The 25,062-nt window shown below is 36.1% G+C and overlaps 1 protein-coding gene across 1 annotated transcript; it reads left to right on the plus strand.

Moving 5' to 3' along the window:
• The first annotated feature begins 1,128 nt into the window (after nt 1-1,128).
• OSGIN2 (oxidative stress induced growth inhibitor family member 2) lies at nt 1,129-21,391 on the plus strand. The gene is made up of 6 exons (XM_065895665.1): nt 1,129-1,303; nt 8,880-9,034; nt 14,415-14,551; nt 15,109-15,300; nt 17,844-17,935; nt 20,359-21,391. Exons 1-6 carry the CDS (start codon nt 1,260-1,262, stop codon nt 21,389-21,391), a joined length of 1,653 nt encoding a protein of 550 aa, XP_065751737.1. The 5' UTR covers nt 1,129-1,259.
• The last annotated feature ends 3,671 nt before the right edge of the window (nt 21,392-25,062 follow it).

The following is a 25,062-nucleotide window of genomic DNA, read 5'->3' on the forward strand; positions in this document are numbered from 1 at the left end:
AAATTGAGAACTTAAAAAATTATTTAAAACCAGAAACTTACGTATCCCAGATTTTAACTGCAAAAATAATTAGCGCTCTTTGGAAAGAGGGATAGAAAGACATCTCTATATAACATTATATGCAATTAATCACTTCTCCCAGGTTTTTTCCCCCCTTCGTTTCTTGAAAATACCGAATAGGGACACTCATTACTCGGTACTTTCTAATTTTTCTTGCATTATAACCACCTGGAGGGACTTAAAAAATACACGTCCCTGCCCTTTCCCCCTCCATGAAAGGTACTCAGTGAATCTGGGGCGGGACTGAGCACCTGTATTTTTAACCAGCGATGCCACTTAAGGAAGGGGGGCCTCAGTCGGAAAGCCAGACTTCCCCCATCAGAACCCTTGGGGTGGGGCCCGGGCACCCATGGTTTGGTGAGTTCTCTCAGGCGATTGTGAGGCAGGGTCAAGAACGAAAAGCGCGCGCAAGCTCCGGGCGTCTGCGCCCAGGCCAGCGCGAGGTAAGGCGCTAAAGTGGTTTTCGTCGAGCGGGAATCTCGGTCTTGCCGGGCGTCCTCAGTGAGAGGACCGCGTGGACCAACTCTGGAGACACTGGGGTGCTCGGGTCGCAGAGGCCGCGCAGCACGCAGGGATTTCCCCCTATCCGTCCCGCTACCGAGGTTAGTAGCTCTTTCTCTTCCCCTTGTTATCTGGCACTCAGGACGCACATCCTCCCAGCCTCGCCAACCTCCCACGCCGCAGGTCGGGAGCACGCGGAGGTGCCGCAGGGCGCAGGCCGAGGCCCAGGCCCCAGTAGCCACCGCCAGCCGTCTGGTGGGCGGACTACCTCGGCCCCCCGCCCTCTCAGCCAACACTTCTTCAGGCCGGGCCCCTCGCTCTGGCCGCGGCTCCACCAATCCCGGGCCTCGCCTGCCGCCACCGCCTCCGCACCTGCGAGGAGGAGCCCGCCCGCCTCCGCCGCAGCCGTCGCAGCGTCCCCGCCCCGTTCCGCCCCCTTCGCGGCGCCCAGAGATCATAGGCCGCCGGCGTCCGGCTGCCAGTAGTCGAGGAGCGGAAGCCGCTTTCCTGAAGCGGGTTTGGGTGCTCCAAAGCCCGGCCGGCTGCTAAACCGCAGCTTCCGGCAGCCGCTGCAACGGCTAGGCGCGGGGCGCGGGCGCCCCGAGGACCCCGTAATCGGGCGGGCGTCCTGAACGGGCAACCCCGCCGAGGGAGGTGGCCGTGGCGGTCGCGCTCGGGCGCCCCGTGCGCCGCGATCCATGCCCGTGTGGTGCTGCCGCTGCTCCCTGGCCGGTCATTTCAGGTGACTTCTCCACCGTGGAAGAAAAGGGGGCAGGCGGAGGTTAGAGTGCTGCGGGGCCCTGCGGCAGGGCAGGGGCCGAAATGGGTAGAGGCCGCGCGGGTTAGGGAGTCGGGGACGGGTCGGGGGTGGAAGGCAAGCCCCTGAATTGCAGAGGTCTCCCGCCTCGGCTGCTGCTTCCTCCTGGTTCCTGTCTAGTCGAGGTTCCCCGCCTTGGCTCCTGGCTCTGGGGGACTCTCCTCTGTTGTCCCCTTTTCCTCTCCCTGGACCGTACTAGTCACGGGACTGCGGGACCGGCTAGGCCCGGATCTAGTCGGTTACGGCGAACTGAGACTTAAAAGTAGTGCAAAGTTTTAGTGAAGGGTTGTGAGGTTCTCCCAGCCCCCCACACACCTTAAACATTTTTTTTTCTTAAAAAAAAAAATCTAATAACCTAAGTTACTGGGTTGAAGGGAGGCAGGGAGCTATGTTTAAAATGTGATGTTCTAGCTACAAATACGTTTCTGACTTTTAAGATGTCAGTCATTGTAAGTCATATATATTGTAGAAATTTGAAAAATGTCGCGATTCTAGACTAACATTATGAGGAACGTTTTTAGGGGTGATACGGATAATACATTTTAAAATAAAAGTTTATGTACTAGATCTAGCACAGTTGGCCAACATTTCATTCAGTTATGGAGAGAAAGACCGAAAGCAATTTGAAACTAGTTTTAACCTTGTGGTGAAGAAAAGATAAGCTTAGCGAAGACTTTAGTGAAGTGCCTTGCCTTATATAACACGAATGTGTTAGAATAATGATATGCAAAACTTCTTTTGTAAAATATGAAATTCTGATCAGAGTTCTTAAATTGGGCTGCATATATAGACTTTAGGTGGCCAGTGAACTTGGATGTAAAGAAAGGTACCAGGAATTTTCACTCAACTTTAACCAAAATCTGTTTTCTTCAACTGTGAATATAAGCAGTAAATCACAGTAGTATTTGTGACTTTGTCATCAATAGAAATCACAAATATTTTCATACCACATTAATTGTTGCAGATACCTAGAAATACTGTTTATTTATTTCTTCAAGATTACAGTAATTATTTTACATCACTGAACTTGTTATTTAATACAATAGAGGAATACATAAAAACATATTCCAAGTTTACTTTTTAGTTTCCTTGTAAATCCTGTTATGTATTTAATAATATTATTCAAAGAAGAGGTCCAGAGGCTTCACCAAATTGCAAAAGGGGTGTAAGGCACAGAAAAGACTCAGAATTCCTGTTGAACTAGAGCAGCAATCCAGGCTTGCCTACCTTCTCAGTGAGTTTTGTAGGAGTCTCTAAATTCTGGATATTAAAAATTATTTTATGTAATAAACTGCTGGATCTTAAATTCTAGGCAAATTTGTGTGTTGCCTACTTGACAGTGATTTGAGAGTATCAGATCCACTTTGGAGAACTTTAGAAAACAAGTTCGCCTAGTGAAAACTTGTTAAACTGAAGCCCCTGAGAAAATAATATGCTTTTTAGTAAGTACTGTCCAAAAGCCTTTTGACACCTTTTGGTACAGTTGAATTCTAAGGACACAGCTTGGGATTCATACGTGTTCAACTAACCCTAGGTAGTAAATATCATGTGCTTACGTCCTTTTACAGAAATGTGGAGGAGGAGGTGAAAACAATGTATTTGCTATATTTTGATCTTGAGGGATAAGGGAAAACAAGCATGCTAGCCAAAGAATAAAAATTGTGATTGATAAACCATATTTCCATTGTATAAACAGCTCAATCTTATCTAAAATTTAAAAAAGAAAACGTTTATTTAATAATTAAAACATTTCCTTAGAAGAAGGTTTATAATTTACTAGCACAATATTTTTTTTGAGTAATTTCATTAGGAACACATTTTAAAACCAATTGTGACAGTGTCTACATTTTGGATCTTGCCTTATATCTGAAAGAATAAATATTGTGAGAGAACTGTCTCCTAACTTTCCAAGGAAGAAAACTTCCATACTTCCTGTTCTAGAAGATAGAGTGTGACTGACTTCCTTTGTGACTTTAGAACTTTCTTTTCTTATGGTAGTATCAATTTGGTAAAAATCTAAGCTCATGCTTCCAAAGACTAAACTCAGGTAGTAAAGCATTTCATTTTGAAGGATTATTTAGAAAAGTATTGCTAGGTGTGAGAAAAGTGTTTTGTTATTCAAATATTATGTCTGTGCCATCCTTTTAAATTTGTTTTGAGTCTTTGGACCATAATGTTTCAAAAACACAACATGGAAGGCATCTAAAATCATCTGAAATTTCAAATAGTCTTCTAATTTGATGCCTAAGAATAAGGTAACTATTTCTGCATATGTGTAAAGTGCTGTTCTTTACTATTTCCTAAAATTTAATTATATTTTCCAATTTATTGCCTCAAATAAAGGAAAAGTAGATTTTTTTAAAGTAGATTTTTTTATTACTCAAATACTTGTTTTAAATAGAACAAACATTCAGCAAATTGGATATCTGCAGTGGAAATTTTCACTGTTCATAGACCTGTGAACACAGTATGCATATAGTATGCATATACTGTAAAATATGTACAGCAATACTAAATTTATAGTTTAGACTCTGAATTTTTTAGAAAGAATACTTACTAATAGGTCTTTGTTTCATTGTTGCTTTATGTAAATTCAGTGAACCTTATTTTCATTTCTTCTCTTGATTCAGTTTTTCATGCCTGTGTTAAACCAGTATTTATCAAGTACCATGCAAGTTTATTACAAATAGTTTATACCAATATTATGGATTATATACACAAAGATTATACCTATGACCAGTTAGTAGAAAATCAGAACAAATTACGTATACTCTGGAGAATTAAGATAAGCTAAAACTTTGGCTCTATATACTCTACTTGAGTCTTGGGAGAGACTAGTGTCAAATTGCTTGAGGCCCACACACACACAAAAAACCTACTAGATCTAGTAAATGAATTCAGTGATATTGCAGAATACAAGATCAACATACAAAAATCAGTTGTATTTCGGTACACTTACAATGAACAATCTGATAATGAAATTGATAAAAATTCAATTTATACTAGCATCAAAGAGAATGAAATATTTAGGAATAAATTTAACAGAAGAAATGTGAAACTTGTACATTGAAAACTAGAAAACATTGAAAAGAATGAAAGGAGGCCTAAATAAATGGTATGGAATCCCATTTTCATGGATTGAAAAGCTTAGTATTCTTAAGATGGCAATAATGGCAATATTCCTTGAATTTATCTACAAATTCAGTGTAATCCTATCAAAATCCTAGCTGCCTTTTTTTTTCAGAAATTGATGAGCAGATCCTAAAAGTCACATGGAATTACAAGGAACCTAGAATAGCCAAGACAATCTTGAAAAAAGAACAAAGTTGGAGGATTCACACTTCCTAATTTTACAACTTACTACAAAGAAACTGTAATCAAGACAGTGTTACGTTGGCATAAAGATAAACATAGATCAGTGGAATAGAATTGAGAGTCCAGAAATAATTCCCTTCATTTGTTGTCAGTTGATTTCTGTGGGATCCCAAGACAAAAGGGAAATATCAGTCTTTTCAACAAATGATGCCAGGACAGATGAATATTCACAAGCAGAAGAATGAAGTTGGACTGCCACCTCATACTATATACAAAAGTTAACTCAAAATGGATGAAAGACCTAAATTTAAGAACTAGAACTATAAAACTCATGGAAGAAAACAGGTTTGTAATCTTAGATTAGGCAGTGCTTTCTTAGATATGACACCAAAAGTACAGCAACAAAAGACAAAAATAAATTGGACTTGATCGAAAATTAAAACTTTTGTGATTTAAAAGACAATATAAAGAAAGTGAAAAGACAACCCACAAAATGGGAGAAAATATTTACAAATCATATATCCAAAAAGGGACTTGTATCCAGGACATATAAAGAATTTTTTTAACTCAACAATAAAAAAGACAGCCCAGTTGGAAAGTGGGCAAATAATTTGAATTATTCTCCGAAGAAGATATACAGATGGCCAATAAGCACATGAAAAGATGCTTAACATTATTAGTCATTAGAGAAATGCTAATCAAAACTGCAATGAGATGCTACTTTACATCTACTAGAGTGGCTAAACTAAAAAACACAAAAAATAACATGCTGGTGAGGATGTGGAGACATTGGGACCCTCATATCACTGGTGGGAATATAAGATGATGCACACTTGGGAAAATAGTTTGCTAATTTCTCAAGATGTTAAACATAGAGTTTACGGCCCAGCCATTGCATGCACTCCTGAGAGAAATGAAAACATTTATCCACACAAAAATTTATATATGAATGTTCATAGCATATTTGTAATAGCCAAAAAGTGGAAACCATCCAAATGTTTATCAGCTTATGAGTGGGTAATATACAATGGAATATTATTCAGGCATAAAAAGGAATGAAGTACCAATATATCCTACCACCTGGGTGAACCTTGAAAACATGTTAAGTGAAAGAAGCCAGACACAAAAGACTACATAATGTATGAGGAGTTCCATTTATTTGAAATTTCCAGAGTAGGCATCAGTAAGACAGTAGATTAGTGGCTGCCAATGGCTGCAGGGAGGGAAGAATGAAGAATGAGTGCTAAGGGGTGCAGCATATACTTTTGGGGTGATAAAATTTCTCTGAAGTTATTGGTAGTGATTGAAAAACCTTGTGACTACTTAGAACCCTGAATTGTACACTTTAAAAGGGTGAATTTTGGACTTCCCTGGCAGTCCAGTGGTTAAGGCTCCGTGCTTCCGCTTCAGGGGGCATGGGTGCAATCCCTGTCAGGGAACTAAGATCCCACATGCCAAGTGGTGCCGCCAAAAAAAATAAATAAAAGGGTGAATTTTATATGTGAATTATATCTCATTAAAGGTCTTTTTTTTCCAAAGCATTACCAAGTTCCCTCTATTTATTTACCTTGGTTTAAGGCCTGATCAGATGATCTGTTGTTTTTCTGATGTTTTTGAGCTCTTGAAAACTTTGTCTTTCTTAATAGAAGCCTAACAGAGGAGGCATTTTATTTCTAATTGTCTTAACCTCTTTTTTCTTAAGTATAAACCAATTATTTGAGAAGACTAGTCCAGTGTAATGAAAGATCCTTGTAAAATGTATAGTCAGGGGGTTGGTGGTGGTGGGATGAATTGGGAGATTGGGATTGACATATATGATTGGGAGATTGGGATTGACTAATATGTATAAAATAGATAAATAATAAGAACTTGCTGTACAAAAATAAATAAAATTCAAAACAAAATGTATAGTCAATTTATAGAATTGATAGCTATATTAAAATTCTGAGGCCTGCCAGGAAAAAAAAAAAGTTTCTTGAGACATCTTGACTTTGAATATTAAATGCTTCTTAATAAGTTATTAAAAAAATGAATTCTACTGTACCTTTAAGTAAAAGTGATTTGGAGTTTAAGCCAACACTTCTAGCCATGATTTTTTTGTACTTAAGGAATTTAAATATTAAATATTTGTTTCACAGCATTTATTTGTAGACTTAAGAAACTGACCAAGGCATTTTAGATGATTGAGTTTTGCTTATAAAATCAAATATGGTAGTAACTGCTAAAGTACCTTCATTCAGTCATTCAGAGGATTATCAGTTTGCTCTCAGAGAGTACAGGATATCAGATAATATTCAAGTATCTAGTTTAATATTTATATAGTCTCAAGTTGACTCTAACCCCCAGCATATCTGCCCTTTTATTAATGTGAAACATTTGTTAGGGTTTGAAGAAGGAGACATCTTTTTAATTATCAGAATCTTAGAGTGATGATCATTTTTATTAATTAAATTCCAGGTTATATATATGGAAGCAACAGTGTTTGAGATAGGGATGTCAGGAGGAGACTGGCCATGATGTCTGCATCTCCTGAAAAAGAACTGTGGCCTTTACAACCACCATAATATTCATGAGGCCTGGATACCTAAAAGGACTAATCAGAAGCATCCAAAGGAAGCTGGAGAACCTGTCCTGGGCACACACTTTGGAGAAATATCAGGGACAGGCTCAAGTATAATATACTCTTGTTGAGTTCAGTTGTCAAGAAGCAGAAGGCAAGACAGCCAGTACATCTGGATCTGATCAGTGGTGGGAGTTGGAATGCTCTGAAAGGGATGGATTGAGCATAAGACTTCTTTCAGGGGCAGGCTTGCAATGTGAGGAGGGGCTTTCCTAAGTAGCCATATCCAAAGGGTATCAGTTCTGGCCAAAAGGGGCCATGTATTGTTAGGGGAGCCCAATTACTGGGGGTGGGAAATCTATCAGTGTATCCTGGGGAACTCTGCCCTATCCTGGGGTGGTTCGGGAACTTGGAAAGTTATAGGGAAGGAGAAATTTTGGTCTCTGCCTAATTCTTTCCATGTGTCATCCTCGCCCAAGGATCAGTGAGTCCTGTGAAATAACTGATCCATTCCCATGTTTATCATTTTAGGAATAGTAATAGGCATACTCACCCACTGGTCAGTACTGTTTAATATTTTCAGACATTGGCCTGTTTCTGACTATATGAAAATGAAAAATAATTCAGGAATTCTGTTCTAAAGTAATCTCTAGTATAATGCAAAACATTAACTGTGTTCAAAGGATACTCCATTTATTACATGAGCTTGTCAGAATGCCAAAACTAGTTTCTAGGGAGGCAGTTGGGAAAGAAGGTAGACTGGAAATTAATGTTAAGATCTTTGCATTTTTCAGTATCTCTTTGAGAATAAGATGTATAAACCTTATTTTTTTACCAAAATGCACCATTTGTAATATATAAGTTCAGTAACTTTTCCTTAAAATATTATGTGACTGTTTTTTCCCAAATATACTACCTCTATTGCACTCATCTTTTTATTAATGAGAAAAAAGTGAAGGAGAAACTTTCCAGTCCTAGGAGATCTCAGAATTATAAAAATCCCTAATACAATGTTATGTCTTTGGTCATTAAAAATAGCTTCTTATTTAAGACTTGCCTTCAAGGCATTAAAGAGACATGAGCAGCTACATTCAGCCCTCCATATCCACATGTTCTGCATCCATGGATCCAACCAACTGCAGATGGAAAATATTTGGGAAAGAAAAAATTCCAGAAAGTTCCAAAAAGCTAAACTTGAATTGGCTGCATGCAGGCAACTACATACATAGCATTTACATTGTATTAGGTGGTATAAGTAATCTAGAGATGGTTTAAACTATGTGGGAGGATGTAGGTAGGTTTTATGCAAATAGCATGCCATTTTATATAAGGGACTTGAGGATCCATGGATTTTGGTATTTGGGGAGTGAGGGTGGGGTTCTGGAACCAACCCCCTTGGATACCGAGGGACCACTGTATTTAGGATTTCTAGCAAAGTGGTGTACATTGACGTGGCTAAGGTACTAATTTGAAAGCATTAATCAAAAGGATTTCCTTTTTTCCTTTTATGGAACTATTGAATATTTTATGGCCTAAATAAAATCTGAATAAAGACAGATTTTTATAAAGGCTATATTGACTGTATATCTGTTGTTTTGTTTTTGTTCCATATTTTCCTTTTAAAAGAAACTATAGTGACCCTGAAACTGAAGGAGAGATTTTTAATTCCTTAGTGCAATATTTTGGTGATAATTTGGGGCGAAGAGTTAAAGCTATGCCATTAGTTGAAGAAACTTCTTTACTTGAAGATTCATCAGTGACTTTGCCTGTGGTAGTAATAGGTAAGTTTTATTGCATTTTATCTCTTAAAATTACAGTTCTGATCCTTACTACTTTTAAAAATGCACAGTTACATAGCATAAGTCCTTAGGATTGTATTGAAAAGTATTCTTAGGTTGCTTAATATTTTTAAATAACCAATAACCAAATCCTTGGAGAGAGGAATTGGTTGATCTGATATTAGATTCTGTGTTAGAATAGAACAGTTTTTCATTGAAGGGTTGATATTACTCTATTATTTTAAAATATCAGTAGTCTATTAGTTGTGTTACTTATATGACAGTGTCATGATAATGATGATTACCAATGTTATTAGAGCCCTGTATAGAGCATTCTGTGTACATTATTGGATTATGCCTTAAAACCCTATAGCCCTCTGAGGTTGTAGGGTATGGACAGACAGGGAAACTCAGTAGTTGAGTAACCTGTGCAAGTTAGTAGTCAGTGCTCAGTTAGTAAAGAACATTATAGTACTCTACAGTTAGGTTTATAATATTTTAACCATATGTTACTATTATATTTCTATTGTACCACCTCAATAGATAGGTATATAAGATTAAAAATTAAGTTATTAATAAAACCTAATTCAAAATTACAAAATTTTATGATTTTGTTTTATTGCATGTATTTAATTACCTGTCATATGTATCTTTAATATTCAAACTCATGAAGTTGGACAAGTACTGTAGTGTGAAACCAAGCCAAAGGAAGGAATTATGGGACATAATGTACCTTGATGGCATATAACTTCCTTAGTTTCTTTGACTTGTTTCAAGTTAATGGAGAGGAAAGTCCTATGCTCTGTCTGGCATATTGACATCTCTCCATAGGAGATTCAGTAAAGGAAGGAAGGAAGGAAAGCAAGATAGTTCTACACTAGATTCCCCTCTAGGGGAGCTGACAGTGTTTGCAGTATTTCTCATCCAAGATATCTTGGAAACTAAATCTCACATTCATTTCCCACTTATATCCAACCCTGGTTTTCCATCCTGGATGTCTTGCCATAGGCAAAGGAACCTATGTCTTCTTGTTCTAGTTGGGCTATGGCAGGGTCAGAAAAGGAAAAACTACTTTCATCTGCACCTTACTTCCCCCAAAACAATCTGTTCCTATTTTGCCTCAGCTAGCCAAAGCATAGCTTAACCTCATGTATATAGGGCTATTATTGCTGGCAGTAGCAGTGCCAGATGATCATAATAAAGGGCTAATTTCCTTAATGTATGTAATTGGTTTTCTGTTGCTGTCATAACACATTACCGCAAACCTGGTGGCTTTAACAACATAAATGTATTTAACTGTTCTATAGAACAGAAGTCCCAACAGTGGTCTCACTGGGCTAAAATCAAGGTATCAGCAAGGCTGCATTCCTTTTGGAGGCTCTAGGGTAGATAGAATGTTTCCTTGCTTTCCCAGTTTCTAGAGGCTAGTATTCCTTGGCTCCTGGACCCCTTCTGAATCTTCAAAGCCAGCAGTGTTGTTTCTCTTCTAACCTTTCATAGTTATGGTTCCTCCTTACCACAGGTGGGAAAGGGTCTCTGTTTTCAAGGACTTGTGTGATTAGATTGGGCCCACCTGGATAATCCAGGCTACTCTCTCTAGCTCACGGTCCTTAATTTAATCACATCTACAAAGTCGTTTTTCTCTGTAAGGTAACACGCTCAGGTTCTTGGGGTTAGGAATGGGAAATCTTTGGGAGTTGGGGCACATTCTGCCTGTGTATATATTTCTCTATGAACTGTTTATTTGTATTCTTTTTGTATTGTCTTTTGAGTGTTATTTCTTTTTGATTCTTTGAGATATTAACTCCCACTATTTTTTGTATAGTCAGTATTTATTTTAATAGGCTTTATTTAGAGCAGTTTAAGTCTATAGGAAAATGAAACAAATTACAGAGAATATTTCTGTAAATACTCTCCCAACCCCCTTTTATTAACATCTTTATTATATATTCCTTTTCTTCTCCTTCCCAACCCCCTTTTATACCTTTTATTAACATCTTGCTTTGGTGTGGTACATTTGTCACAATTGATGAACCACTGTTTTTATACATTATTATTAACTAAAATCTATAGTGCACATTAGGGTTCACTCTTTGGGTTGTACAGTTCTATGGGTTTTGCTGGGTATATAATGTCATGTATTATAACATCATATAAAATAGTTTCACTGCCCTAAAAACCTCCTGTGTTCCACCCATTTATCCTTTCCTTCAACTATCAAACCTTGGTAACCACTGATCTTTTACTATCTCTATAGTTTTTCCTTTTCCAGAATGTCATATATATGGAATCACTGTATGTAGCCTTTTCAGACTGGCTTATTTGACTTAGCAATATGCATTTAAGATCCCTCTCTCTGTCTTTTCATGGCTTGATACTCATTTCTTTTTATCACTGGATACTATTGCATTGTATGGATGTTTCAGTTTACCCATTCGCTTATTGAAGCACATCTTGGTTGCTTCCAGTGTTTGACATTTATGAGTAAAGTGCTGCAAACATTTATGTGCAGATTTTTGCATGGCCATTAAGTTTTCAACCCACCTAGGAGTGTGATTGCTGGGTCATACGGTAAGACTATGTTTAGCTTTTTAAGAAACTGTCAAATTGTCTTCCAAAGTGACTGTATCATTTTGCATTCCCAGCAACTATGAATGAGAGTTCCTGTTGTTCCACATCCTTGGAAACATTTGATACTGTCTGTGTTTTGGGGTTTAGCCATTCTGATAGGTGTGGAGTATCTCGTTTTAATTTGCAGTTCTGTAATGATATACAATGTTGAGTAATTTCTCATATGCTTATATTCCATCTCTATAGCTTGAGGTACAGAGCTTTTCCCTACTTTTTAATTGATTGTGTTGGTGGTTTAATGGTTGAGATTTAAGAGTTCTTTGTATATGTTAGAAACAAGTACTTTATCAAATACGTGTTTTGCAGATATTTGCTCCTAGTCTGTGACTTGCCTTTTCATTCTCTTAACAGTGACTTGGCAGAGCATACATTTTAAGAAGTCCTGCATATCAATTTTTTTCTTTCATAGATCTTGCTTTTGGTGTTATATCTAAAAACTCATTACCAAACCCAACGTCACCTAGATTTTCTCATAGTTATTTTCTAGATGTTTTATAATTTTATGTTTTATATTTAGGTCTATAATCTGTTTTAATTCATTTTTGTAAAGATATAAAGTTAGTATCTAGATTCACATTTTTTACATGTGGATGTCCAGTTGTTCTAGTACCATTTGTTGAAAAGATTATCCTTTCTCCATTGCATTGCCTTCGCTCTTTTGTCAAAAATAAGTTGACTGTATTTGTGAGGATCTATCTCTTGGCTGTCTATTCTGTTCCATTCATTTATATATTCTTTCATTTCCACACTGTCTTGTTGACTGTAGTTTTACAGTAAGATGAAGTTGGATGGTATTAGCCCTAACTTTGTTCTTCAATATTATATTGGCAGTTCTGGGTCTTTTGCCTTTCCATTTAAACTTTAGAATCAATTTGCCAATATCCACAAAGTAACTTGCTGGGATTTTTATTTTGATTGCATCAAATCTGTAGATCAAGTTGGGAAGAACTGATATCTTAACAATATTGAATCATTCTATCCATGAACATGGAATAGCTTTTCATCAGTTAGATATTCTTTGAGCTCTTTCATTAGAGTTTTGTGGTTTTTCTCATTTAGATCTTATGTGAATTTTGTTAGATTTATACCCAGGTATTTCTTGCAAATATAAGTGGGGTTGTGTATTTAATTTCACATTCCACTTGTTCATTACTGGTCTGTAGGAAAGCAATTGACTTGTATATATTAACCTTTTTCATGCAACATAATTGCTTGTTACTTCCAGGAGTTTTTTTGGTCAATTCTTTGGGACTTTTGACATAGATAATCATGGCATTTACAAACAAAGACAGTTTTGTTTCTTCTTTCCCAATCTGTATACCTTTAATTTCCTTTTCTGGTCTTAGTGCATTAGCTAGGATTTCCATTAAGGTGTGTGATGAGTAGGAATGGTGAGAAGAGACATCCTTTTCTTGATCTTAGAGGGAAAACCTCCCTAATTTCTCACCATTAATTATGATGTTAGCTGTAGGATTTTTGTAGATACTCTTTGTCAAGTTAAGGAATTTCCCCTCTGTTGTTTGTTGAGAGTTTTTACATGATTAAGTGTTGGATTTTCTCAAACGTTTTTTTCTATTTCTGTTGGTATTATGATTTTTCTTTAGTTTTGTCTCTTTCTTTTTGATTCAAGGAAATTAGCTCTTTACCTCAGATCTTAACTCCCAGTATTTGCCATTTAAAAAAAATTTTTATGAAGTCAAATGGTTTATTTTCCTTTCTGTCTTTTGAGTTTTGTGTTGTACTTAAAGGCTTCTTGCTACAGCATTATAAGTAGAAATAGTAACCTCTTTCCTAATATTATGATGTTACTTTTCATGTTTATATCTTTGAGCTTATTTTATTTGGGGCAAAATATTAGATAAGGAACAGGATATTTTTCTGATGGCTTATAGTTGTCCCAGATAGATTAAATTTTTGGTAGATGGATATAATAGAGAAGTGGCAACCCAGACTAAAAGAACTACAGAAATCAAAGTAGTTGTTGGAGTTCAACAACAACAAAAAATCCAGTTTGGTTTTGGGTAAAGGATATAGAAATACAGGAGGGAAATTATTAGGAGGTGGGACTTGAAAGATGGTTGAGACCAGAACATGGAGAACACTGGATAGAAGAAACAAGCAATGAAGGGCTTTGGGTAGAGCGGGTAACATAGCGCGGGTAACATAATGAGAACTCTGTTATGAGAACTCATTTGAATGTAGAATGTGAAATGATTTGAAGTAGGTGAATCTTGAAGAGGAACAAGAAGAGATTTTTGTCTTCTGAGTGAGAATAACAAAGACAACTGAATGGATATAGGTGACAAAATACATTTAAACCAGAACCTGATTAACTTAGGATTTTCCTGGTAAGTATCATACCAGCAAAGGAATGAGGTTTAAAGGAGAGGCCACCAAAATGGAAGAACTCATGAATTTGCTTTTGAACACATTGTGATTAAGTTATTAGTGGTTCAGTGAGGTGAAGAAGTGGAATATGGAAATTTGGGATATATTTTTGGGGTAAGAGGTCAGCCTAGATATCTAATTTTGAGGGTTAGTAGCATAGAGAGTTGAAGCTTTGAGTAGGTGAGACTCCCAAAAGAAAATAGGAGAGAAGACAAAAATCTTCTCTTGTGAATACTTGGCTTTGAGAGTTTAGAGAAAGAAGAATTGGTGAAGGAAAAAAACCATCTGTGAAACAGAAAAGCCAAAGAACATGAGTATTAAGATGCAAGATACACCCCTCTCCACCTTTTTTTTTTTTTAATAGGAAATGGACCCTCAGGAATCTGCCTTTCTTATATGCTGTCAGGCTACAGACCATATTTATCATCAGAAGCAATACATCCAAACACAATCTTACATAGCAAATTAGAAGAAGCGAGACATCTTTCCATTGTTGATCAGGTATTATTTTTCACATGTTGATGCTTTTAAATTTATTCATACTGAGACAAGCTTAGTTTTCTACTATATAAGCATTGTATTTCTTAGCTGAAAACCTTTTCTTCTAAGTAACACCTAACATTTTAATTTTAGAATTGTAAATATATTCTGCTGAGTTGCTTCCATTTATTTTCCTGAATTAATTAGAGCAGAATTTCACAAATTATTTCCTGATGGAGTTTAATAGGTGCTGTATGCTCTGGTAAGTTTGGGAAATGCTGCTTTTTATTATTAGAGTGTCATGGTAGACATAGTAAGGCATACTAGCATATTAAAGGCATCTTCAAGTTTTATAGTAAAATGATCTGATTAGCTTTTTGAAACCCAACCTTTTCCCATACTTATTTGACCAGAGAATCTATTAAGATCTCAAGGAATGTCAGTGTTTTGTAGCACACTCTATGGGAAATGCTGGATTACAATAATGGTCTTCACTATTATTATGTTAGCTGGCGTTTTTTTGTTTGTTTTTCTAAATTCTATCTGCCTTTTTTCTTTCTTTTAAAAAAAAAATTCAGGACTTAGAGTACTTGTCTGAGGGCCTTGAGGGTCGATCATCCAATCCTGTTGCAGTACTTTTCGATGCACTTCTTCATCCAGATGCTGACTTTGGGTATGATTATCCATCCATTTTGCATTGGAAATTAGAACAGCATCATTATATCCCTCACTTAGTTCTTGGTAAAGGTCCACCTGGTGGAGCTTGGCATGTGAGTATATTTTCCTTAGCATTTTAGTGAATGTGAATTATACGTCATCTTGATAAGACCATTTTGATTCTTAAACATTATGATATAATATTATATATGATGATTACCACATCTTTATCTGAGAATTTTAATGTGTTTGGATAAATATGAATTAATTACTAGTAGAAATTAAGCCAAATTTGATTAGTGATAGTGTCTTAGAATAAGTGTTTCTCTAAGAATTATACAGAAAATATTTCAAGATGTTTTGCATAGTACAACATTTTTAATTCATTTATTCGTTGTAGAGTTTACAAAATTTCACACAGTATTTCATTCTAATATGTATTATTTCCCTACATTTTCAAGATCTTAAATGAAAAATGTAAAAGAAAAAAATTTGTATTAGTCTGCTTGGGCTGCTAAAATAAAATACCATAGACTGAGTGTCTTAAACAACAGATTCACACTTTGAAGGCTGGAAAATCCAAGATCAAGGTGCCAGATGATTCAGTTTATGGTGAGGGCTCTTTTTCTGGCTTGCAGACAGCTGCTTTCTTGCATATCCTTATGTAGCAAAGAGAGTGTGAACTCTCTTCTTGTAAAGCCACTAATCCTGTTATGAGGGCATCAGCCTCATGACCTCATCTAGCCCTAATTACCTTCCAAAGGCCCCATCTCCAAGTGCCATAACGTTGGGGGGTTAGGGTTTCAGCATGTGGATTTGGGGGGTGATACAATTTAGTCCATAGCAGAGGTTAAACCAGAGGACTATCAACATAAAGATTCAGCATATTTCATTAGCGGGCAGCAACTAATAATTATTCTTCACTCCTGTGTCCTTAGCAGTTAGTACAGTGTCTAGTGTGTGGTAAGTGCTCACTTGTACAAATAAATGTTAAATAATTTTTGCTATGTTATGAAATAAAGACTTCATGGGAATTTTAACTTTAAATATCAAATCTTTAGTATAAACTTCAGTTGGATATTCCTATATTAGTGCAATGTTATATGGCTAAAAGTTGTTTATATTTATCAAACGATTGTTTCAGAGTATTTGGGGACTTTATAGATTATATCACTGACTTTTTCATCTTAATTACCTTTATAGTAATGGATAGCAACTATCAAAATATCTGTGCCTTTTAGCTTACATGTTTATATTTGCTTTGTTAATAAGTAGCATTCTTAATAAAACTGCATTTATTGGAAAAGCCATAATATATTGTTTAAGTTTTTAGAGAACCTTCTATAAATTCCTGAGGTTTTATTGTACATATATATTTTCTGCTTGGAAAAATGTGCAGGCAATATTTGATCTCTGTTACTTCATTTCTCCCACTTACATTTAGGAAAGTTAAAGTATGGATAAGCCTTGATTACTAAAAACATATTTGAATCAGTGCTAAAGCGATATATACCTGAAACTTGGTTCTAATCCTAGTATCAGGCCCAGCCTGCTTCAAAGCAGTGGCAACTTGCTGCATTCTCTTCCTGTGGTGATCTTGTACTGTCACAAATAGTATGACTTTATAAGCCGTAGCACATAGTAAGTGCTCTGTAAATGTTAGCTAATAATAATAATAATAATAACAAGTCCCATTCCCAATACTGGACTGTGTAGAAACAGGGCAAGGAGGGTTCAGATAAAAGAAGGCATAGCTGAAAAGAGTTGGTTGAAAGAGATCATTGAGGTCATTGGGAAAGGTGCTTTTGGCCCTTGGGCTTTTCTTGCTTTGTACTGAGCAAAGTAGAAGTAGGGCAAGCTTGAAGGGGCTCACTTCCTTAAAGGCAGCATTAGCCTCAGCAGTGAGTCTGTTCTTAATCAGGCAACCACTTACTTATTTCCCTAGTTTTAGAAAGCGATGCCTGCTGTATTGAAACCAGCTTAGACTTCACAATCATAATTGATTGGGGGAGGGGGGAAGCCATTTTGCTGCCCATTTAAAAAAATTTGTTGGGCTTCCCTGGTGACGCAGTGGTTGAGAGTCTGCCTGCCGATGCAGGGGACACGGGTTCATGCCCCGGTCTGGGAGGATCCCACATGCCGCAGAGCGGCTGAGCCCGTGAGCCATGGCCGCTGAGCCTGTGTGTCCAGAGCCTGTGCTCCGCAACGGGAGAAGCCACAGCAGTGAGAGGCCCGCGTACCGCAAAAAAAAAAAAAAAGATTTGTTAATAATATTAACATGGAAAGACATTTAAAGTGTTAGAAATGAATGACCTTTTCCCCTTTTGTTTAAAATGAAAATACTGATTTGCTCCTCTAACACGATATTCTGCATCTAATTATGTTGATTATAGGCATTGGGTAATATTGTAAATCTGATTTATAAATATATAGTTACATGAAAGAAGGAATATAGATACTACCAAGCGTTGAAAATATTTTAAAGTTAATTGGAATAAATTTCCAGAGGTGATTTACACAACCATTTAGGATTTATTAGAGCTCTGCTTATCCAGACTTAATTATAGTAAAGGAGATGGCTTTGGTTAAAAAAAAAACAAAACACCTTGTTACTGAAAAAATGTGTTTTTTGATAGTACATTTTTTATTCAAATAGAATATGGAAGGCTCGATGTTGACAATCAGCTTTGGAAATTGGATGGAGCTACCTGGACTTAAATTTAAAGATTGGGTATCTAGCAAACGAAGGTAAAGATCAAACTATTAAAATTTTGGTGTACAATGGGAGTCTGTCAGCAGATCTCAAACTAGCTGTGTTCCTGTCTTAGATGAATAATATTGATGCATGTGTCTTTCAAATAAAACCTCTTTGCAGCAGTGGTTATGAGCTAGTTTCTATTTAGATTTTATAAAACTAAGCACACAGAAGTAAGGGCTTGTCTACAGATTGTTAATCATAGTTTTATCCCACTCTCCTGTTAAACCACTCTGTTTTGTTACTTTCTTGTCCACCTACATATCCTTTCCTTATTTACTTATTTTTATGAGTGGATATATATAACTTATTTTTATGAATGCTTATATAACTTCATGTATGCATATCTCATGTATACATACCTAAAGTATTTGACTTTTCAGAGTAGAAGAGTATATATAATGAATAATTTTAAAAAACTTAAGATTTATATGATCTGAAGAGAAACCAGAATATATATAATGAATAATTTAGAATGATGGAATAAAATAGAATCCGTGATGTGATTGCCTACTTGGCTGTAGAGGTAAATATTTAATAAGAATACTAAAATATGAGAATAGAAAATATGAAAATCCCCTAACACAACATTGTAAAACAACTATACCTCAATGAAAATTAATTTTAAAACAAAGAAAATATGAAAATCTCAACTTGAAAGAATAAAAGTTTATTTTGTATTTATTTGGGAGAAAGAACCCAAAATTTAAAAAGAGAAATATGAAAAGCCCTATCATTTTCAAGCCATTTTCATTCCTATAGATAGGAACTACTAATACACAGAATCTACTCTACTTTGACTGCTGCCAGAAACAATAAATTAAAGCAGGAAGTTACTCAACCTTTGTTAGAACAGGGCTGTAATGTTTGAATGCTTGACTTTCTGCTAGATAGAAACCATGTTAATCTACAGTAATTGTCCTTAATTTAAGAAGATTTAAGGAAAGTAAATTTAGACCAAATTTAAACCTTTCAAATATGACTTTTGGGTTTTTAAAAAGGAATTTTATATGGGTTTGAAATGTTAAGTTGCAAAATCAGGCAAATTGTACAAGTTCTTGATTTTCATAAGTAAGAAAGTGAAATTGCTCAACATATTTTTCCCTTTATGATGTGGGTAAGAAAGGGAAAGAAAGCTTTATGATTTACATACCAGAGTGTTCATTCTTCTAAATTGAGCATATTGTGTGTTTAAGTAATATGTGAAAATGAATCTTGTGATAAATATTAGCTTTAGTTCCTGCCCTTGCATAGTGTTAAGACTCTCAGACCTCTAGAGATTGGCAGGGTTTAAATCCTGACTCTGTACCTTCTAATGTTATGACCTTGGTCAAATAACTTAAACTAGCTATCAACTTCCTAGTTTGCAAAATGAAGATAATAATAATAGTAACTATTACATAGGGTTTCTGTACAAATTGAGAGTTAATACATTCTAAATCTTACTTATTATAGTCATTAAACTTTGAACTTCTTCCAGTTACAAGTTACACTGAATTATGTGAAATGATTTGGTGTTTTTTCTGGGTTTTCTTGGCCCCACTGCATGGCTTATGGGATCTTAGTTCCCCAACCAGGGATCAAACCCCGGCCCTCGGCAGTGAAAGCACGGAGTCCTTACCACTGGACCACCAGGGAATTCCCTGATTTGGTGTTTTTATTTCTACTTACTTCTAATTGGGGCATTGTTTAAGGATACTAACGCCCATTGCTTTAAATTTCAAGTGGAAAATAAAAGATGTATTAACGTGCTTTTTTCATAAAGAGCAGCTTATATTTATAGATCTCTTTATGAGTAGGAAAACACAGAGAGAGAACTGTTATCTACTTAAATATGATTTTGCTCAGCAAAAGACTGATCTGAATTATTTTTGGTCATTAGGAAAACAGAAAGCAACTTATTAAAAATCGTGTCTAGATATTATGTTTGAGAAGTATATGTATTGCAGTCAGACCTGTAATATCTCAATGGTTGTAAACAATTCAGTCAATAGTTAAATAGAATACAGACTGAATAGTATAGCTATAGACTGAATTATTTAGATTACAATTGTGACATAGACTAAAATAGTCTAATTTTCAGATATCCACATTTTAATCCATTTATTTAATAAAAGTTTATTGATAAAGGCAGCTAATCTGAACAGATACCTATACAAGGCATTGGGGAAACAAAGATGCATTAAATACAATCTCTACCCTCATGGGACTTCCTCCATTGATAAACTAATTTATTAACATTTTTAAAGAAAAGGAAAGGCTTTCTTTCTTTGTAAAGTGTTATGGTAAGTGTTAGCTTTAGCTTGGACAGTCCAGAGGAATTAAAAAGATGTAATAGTTTACTAGATGGAGAAGTGCTAATCATGGAAACTAAAAGTGTTATCCTCATAGAATATTTTTCCTTTTCTTTTTATAGGAACCTAAAAGGGGATCGAGTTATGCCAGAGGAAATAGCTCGCTACTATAAACATTATGTAAAAGTCATGGGTCTTCAGAAGAATTTCAGAGAGAATACTTACATTACCTCTGTATCAAGACTCTACAGAGATCAAGTTGATAATGATGGTCAAGACAGAGATATTTCAACACAGCATTTACAGATAGAGAAGTCAAAATTTACCAAGAGAAACTGGGAAATCAGGGGTTATCAGCGAATAAGAGATGGTTCCCATATTCCCTTCTGTCTCTTTGCTGAAAATGTAGCTCTGGCAACTGGAACATTGGATTCTCCTGGCCGTTTGGAAATTGATGGGGAAGATTTTCCTTTTGTGTTTCATTCAATGCCTGAATTTGGAGCCGCTATAAGCAAAGGACAGTTGTGTGGCAAAGTGGATCCAGTGTTAATTGTAGGTTCTGGGCTTACCGCAGCTGATGCAGTACTGTGTGCTTACAACAATAATGTCCCTGTGATTCATGTATTTCGCAGACGAGTAACTGATCCAAGCTTAATTTTCAAACAGCTTCCCAAAAAGCTTTATCCAGAATACCATAAAGTCTATCATATGATGTGTACTCAGTCATATTCTTTAGACTCAAATCTTCTATCTGATTATACCAGTTTTCCTGAGCACCATGTGCTTTCCTTTAAGTCAGACATGAAATGCATTCTTCAAAATATCTCCGGATTAAAGAAAATATTTAAGCTCTCTGCAGCAGTAGTATTGATAGGTTCTCATCCCAATCTGTCCTTTCTGAAGGAGCAAGGGTGTTACCTGGGCTACAACTCAAGCCAGCCAATCACATGTAAGGGTAATCCTGTGGAAATAGATGCATATACATATGAGTGTGTTAAAGAAGCCAACCTTTTCGCATTGGGTCCTTTGGTTGGAGACAATTTTGTTCGATTTTTAAAGGGAGGGGCACTGGGTGTTACACGCTGTTTAGCTACAAGACAGAAGAAAAAACAGCATTTATTTGTTGAAAGAGGAGGAGGAGATGGGATAGCTTAGAGCAGGTTTACAAGTAATTTATATGAACACTTTACCATTAAAGATTTTTAATAGTGGTTTTACAGTGTACTGGCTTGAATTTTCTGAACTTGAATTAACTGAGAGAGCCTCAAGCTATAGTAACTATTTTTTAAAGTTATCAGAATTTGGTGTCCTGATTACATTATAATGTATCAAAGGTGTCAATTGTCAGACAAATAGAAACACTGCCAATCTGGTATACTTTAAGTTCTCACTTAACTAAAACATTCTTTTCTTCCAAGACTTATTTTTTGTGATCATTGTTGGTTATTTATGTTTGATTACAAAATATGACAGCATTGAATCTATAAAACCACAGTCATTAGGCCAGAGGTTTCCCTCACTTTATATATTGGGTCACCTTGCTGCTCAAAGGGTGGTTCAAAGATAGCATCAGCTTCATTTGTGGCTTGTTAGAAAGGTAGACTATCAGGACCCAGAACAGACTTACTGAATCAGAAATTACATCTTAATGAGATCCTCAAGGAATATGTATGCTTATTAAAGCTTGAGACACACTGGTCTAAAAGAAAATGGGATGTAAAGGTACAGATAGATGCTGAGGGTGGGTGGAAATAGAGGGCATATACTACTCAGGTTTTATTTATTTTGAAATTATCAATTGTATAAATCTAATTTATTAACAAATATGGGCTTTTAAAATTTTTTATTGTTGAAACCTTGACAGGTAATTCATAGTTTCAGCTTCTAATTTAAACAGTCCAATAATGTTGGCATATACTGAGACATCCAGGAACCTGCTGAGATATTTTTTAGAGATATATTCTCTAGTTAACTAGCATAATACTTAATTTGCAGTTCAATAAATTTTGAATGGAACAATTTATTCCTTTGTGAACACTGAGTTAAGTTCTGTCACTGAAACTTAAGATATTTGGGCATAAGTACTTATAATATTGCAATACTTTCTGAGTATTACCAGAATTATTAAACATTAAAATTGAAAAAGTTAAAACCTGTCTTTTCTATTCTCAAGATGATTACTTTGAAATTTGTTCATTGGAGATGACATAGCATTTAATCCTTTGGTTATTTATTGAATTATGTTCTATCTTGATTTATATTTAGGTGTGCTTAATGTCTTGTGTTTTCATGCAGATCCCCAGAAATTTAGTATTAGACAAGAGAAGTGTTACTTGTGAAGTTCTCCATGGCAAATTGAATTTCTGAAGTCTTTTTCTGTTACTTTTTTTTTTTTTGTAAAATTTATTTCACCTGGAATGTGTTTATTCAAAGTCTGTTTCTATTTTATTTATTTATTTATTTATTTATGGCTGCATTGGGTCTTCGTTGCTGCACACGGGCTTTCTAATTGCAGTGAGTGGGGGCTACTCTTCATTGCAGTGCGTGGGCTTCTCATTGCTGTGGCTTCTTGTTGCGGAGCACAGGCTCTAGGTGCGCGGGCTTTAGTAGTTGCGGCTCGCAGGCTCTAGAGCGCAGGCTCAGTAGTTGTGGCGCACAGGATTAGCTGCTCTGTGGCATGTGGGATCTTCCTAGACCAGGAATCAAACCCATGTCCCCAGTATTGGCAGGTGGATTCTTAACAACTGTGTCACCAGGGAAGTCCCTCTTTTTTTTTTTTTTTAGTATTAAAAAATGGACTAAAAGTATTTTTCTGTTCATGTTATTGCAATGTTATGTGCTTACAGAATAATAATTCACCTTAAAATAGAATTGTTTGGAATAGACATCTACAACTAGCTGTTTCAGATGAATTCTTACACTCTTGATAACTGTCATGTATGATTAACTTGGTTTTAGAAATGACTTACCCAGTTTTTATAATGGTAACTTTTTCAGATTAGTTTCACACCTATTGGTATGGTATAACATCCTTTCATGCACTTGATTGAGCACTTTCTTTTTTGTTCTTTTGAGTTCTGAATGAGTTGGATTGGATGTTTTTCTTAATGTCGATTCTAAATTGAAAATGACATTGTTATAAAGATGGTTTCTAGGGAAGGATAAAAACTGTTGACATGCCCTTGTGTCTCAAAAGTTTGCTTTTACCCAACCAATAGCATTTCTGCGATGAGAGTATTCACATACACACACAAAAAGACTTCAAGGAAAATAAAACTTCAGAAGGGCCCTAAAGGCCCTAAATAAACCTGGTGAATAATTTCATTTTTAGTAACCTCACATTTCTCAATTCTCTCTCAGACCTAGCTGTCCTATGTTGCATGTAACATTAAAGCTTATTCTCTGATGTAATATACTCTTGTACTCTTAAGTTGATCAATTTCTGTCCCATAATTCCAAATCTTTCATTATTCATCAGTATCAACTACCTATTCAGGGAGGGAGGAAAGCACTAAATATTTTTACTAGTCATACCATGATGTGGGCATCTCTTTCATCCCTCAAAAGTCTAGCTCTTGAAAGAATGATTAAAAAGCAGAACCTCTTTGGGGTTTTGAAAATAATACAATAAAAATAAGATTTAGTCACGGCTCTGTGTTTTAAGCAGTCTGAGTATGCGAGCTTTGTTCAACTTTATCTTTTTTTAAAGTGAAAGAAAGAAAAAAAAAGCCAGGCATTCAGTTGAGACCCCAAACAGGCCAACCCTTGGGAATAGTTACTATAAATCCACATTACTCTAAAACCAGTCCTCAACAGGATCACACGTATTTGCCAGTAAATTAACTGCCTGCCACCACAGAACCGGACACTCTCTAAAGGAAGACAGCAAAATCCAGATCCTTAGCAACATCACAGCATCCACAATATACAATATGCAATAAAACATTATTAGGTGTGAAGACAAGAAAGTGTGACATAACCGGAGAAAAAAGCCATCAAAATAGATCCAGAGGGCTTCCCTGGTAGCGCAGTGGTTGAGAGTCCGCCTGCCGATGCATGGGACGCAGGTTCGTGCTCCGGTCCGGGAGGATCCCACATGTCATGGAGTGGCTGGGCCCGTGAGCCATGGCCGCTGGGCCTGCGCGTCCGGAGCACCAGCGGGAGAGGCCGCAACAGTGAGAGGCCTGCGTACCGCAAAAAAAAAAAAAAAAAAAAAAGATCCAGAGTTGACACAGATGTTACAAATAGCAGACAGCACTTTAAAAGCTACTATATGAATGTTTAAAATATTAAAGAAAAAGGTTTACATTGAGTGAATAGGTGGTGAGTTTCAGAACAACAAAAACAAAAACAGACAAACCCATATATTCTACAGCTGAAAAATACATTCTTAAATGAAAAATTCACTACATGGGCATAAAAATATACAAGACACTAGAAAAAAAGATCAATCAACTTGATAGGTTAATTGGAACTACTCAAACTAAAGCATAGCAAAACGATTTAAAAAAAGAAAAAAACCCTGACATATGAGATGAATAACAAATGGTCTAACCTGTATAGTTGGATCCAGGAGAGGAAGAGTGATGGGAGCAGAAAAATATATATGGAAAAATAAAGATTAAAAAATTTACAAATTTGATTTAAAAAATAAGAACTCACAGATCCAAGAAACTCAAGATGTAAACAGGATAAATAAAAGGAAACTGATCAATTGCTGAAAAAGATGAGAAATTTTAAAAAGCAGTCAGTTTGACACATAGCAGTGAACAATAAGAATGAACAACTTACCAGAAAAATGTAATCAAGAAGACAGTGGAACAATG

The sequence above is a fragment of the Phocoena phocoena genome, chromosome 17, assembly GCF_963924675.1.
Source record: "Phocoena phocoena chromosome 17, mPhoPho1.1, whole genome shotgun sequence".
NCBI classification, from domain to species: domain Eukaryota; kingdom Metazoa; phylum Chordata; class Mammalia; order Artiodactyla; family Phocoenidae; genus Phocoena; species Phocoena phocoena.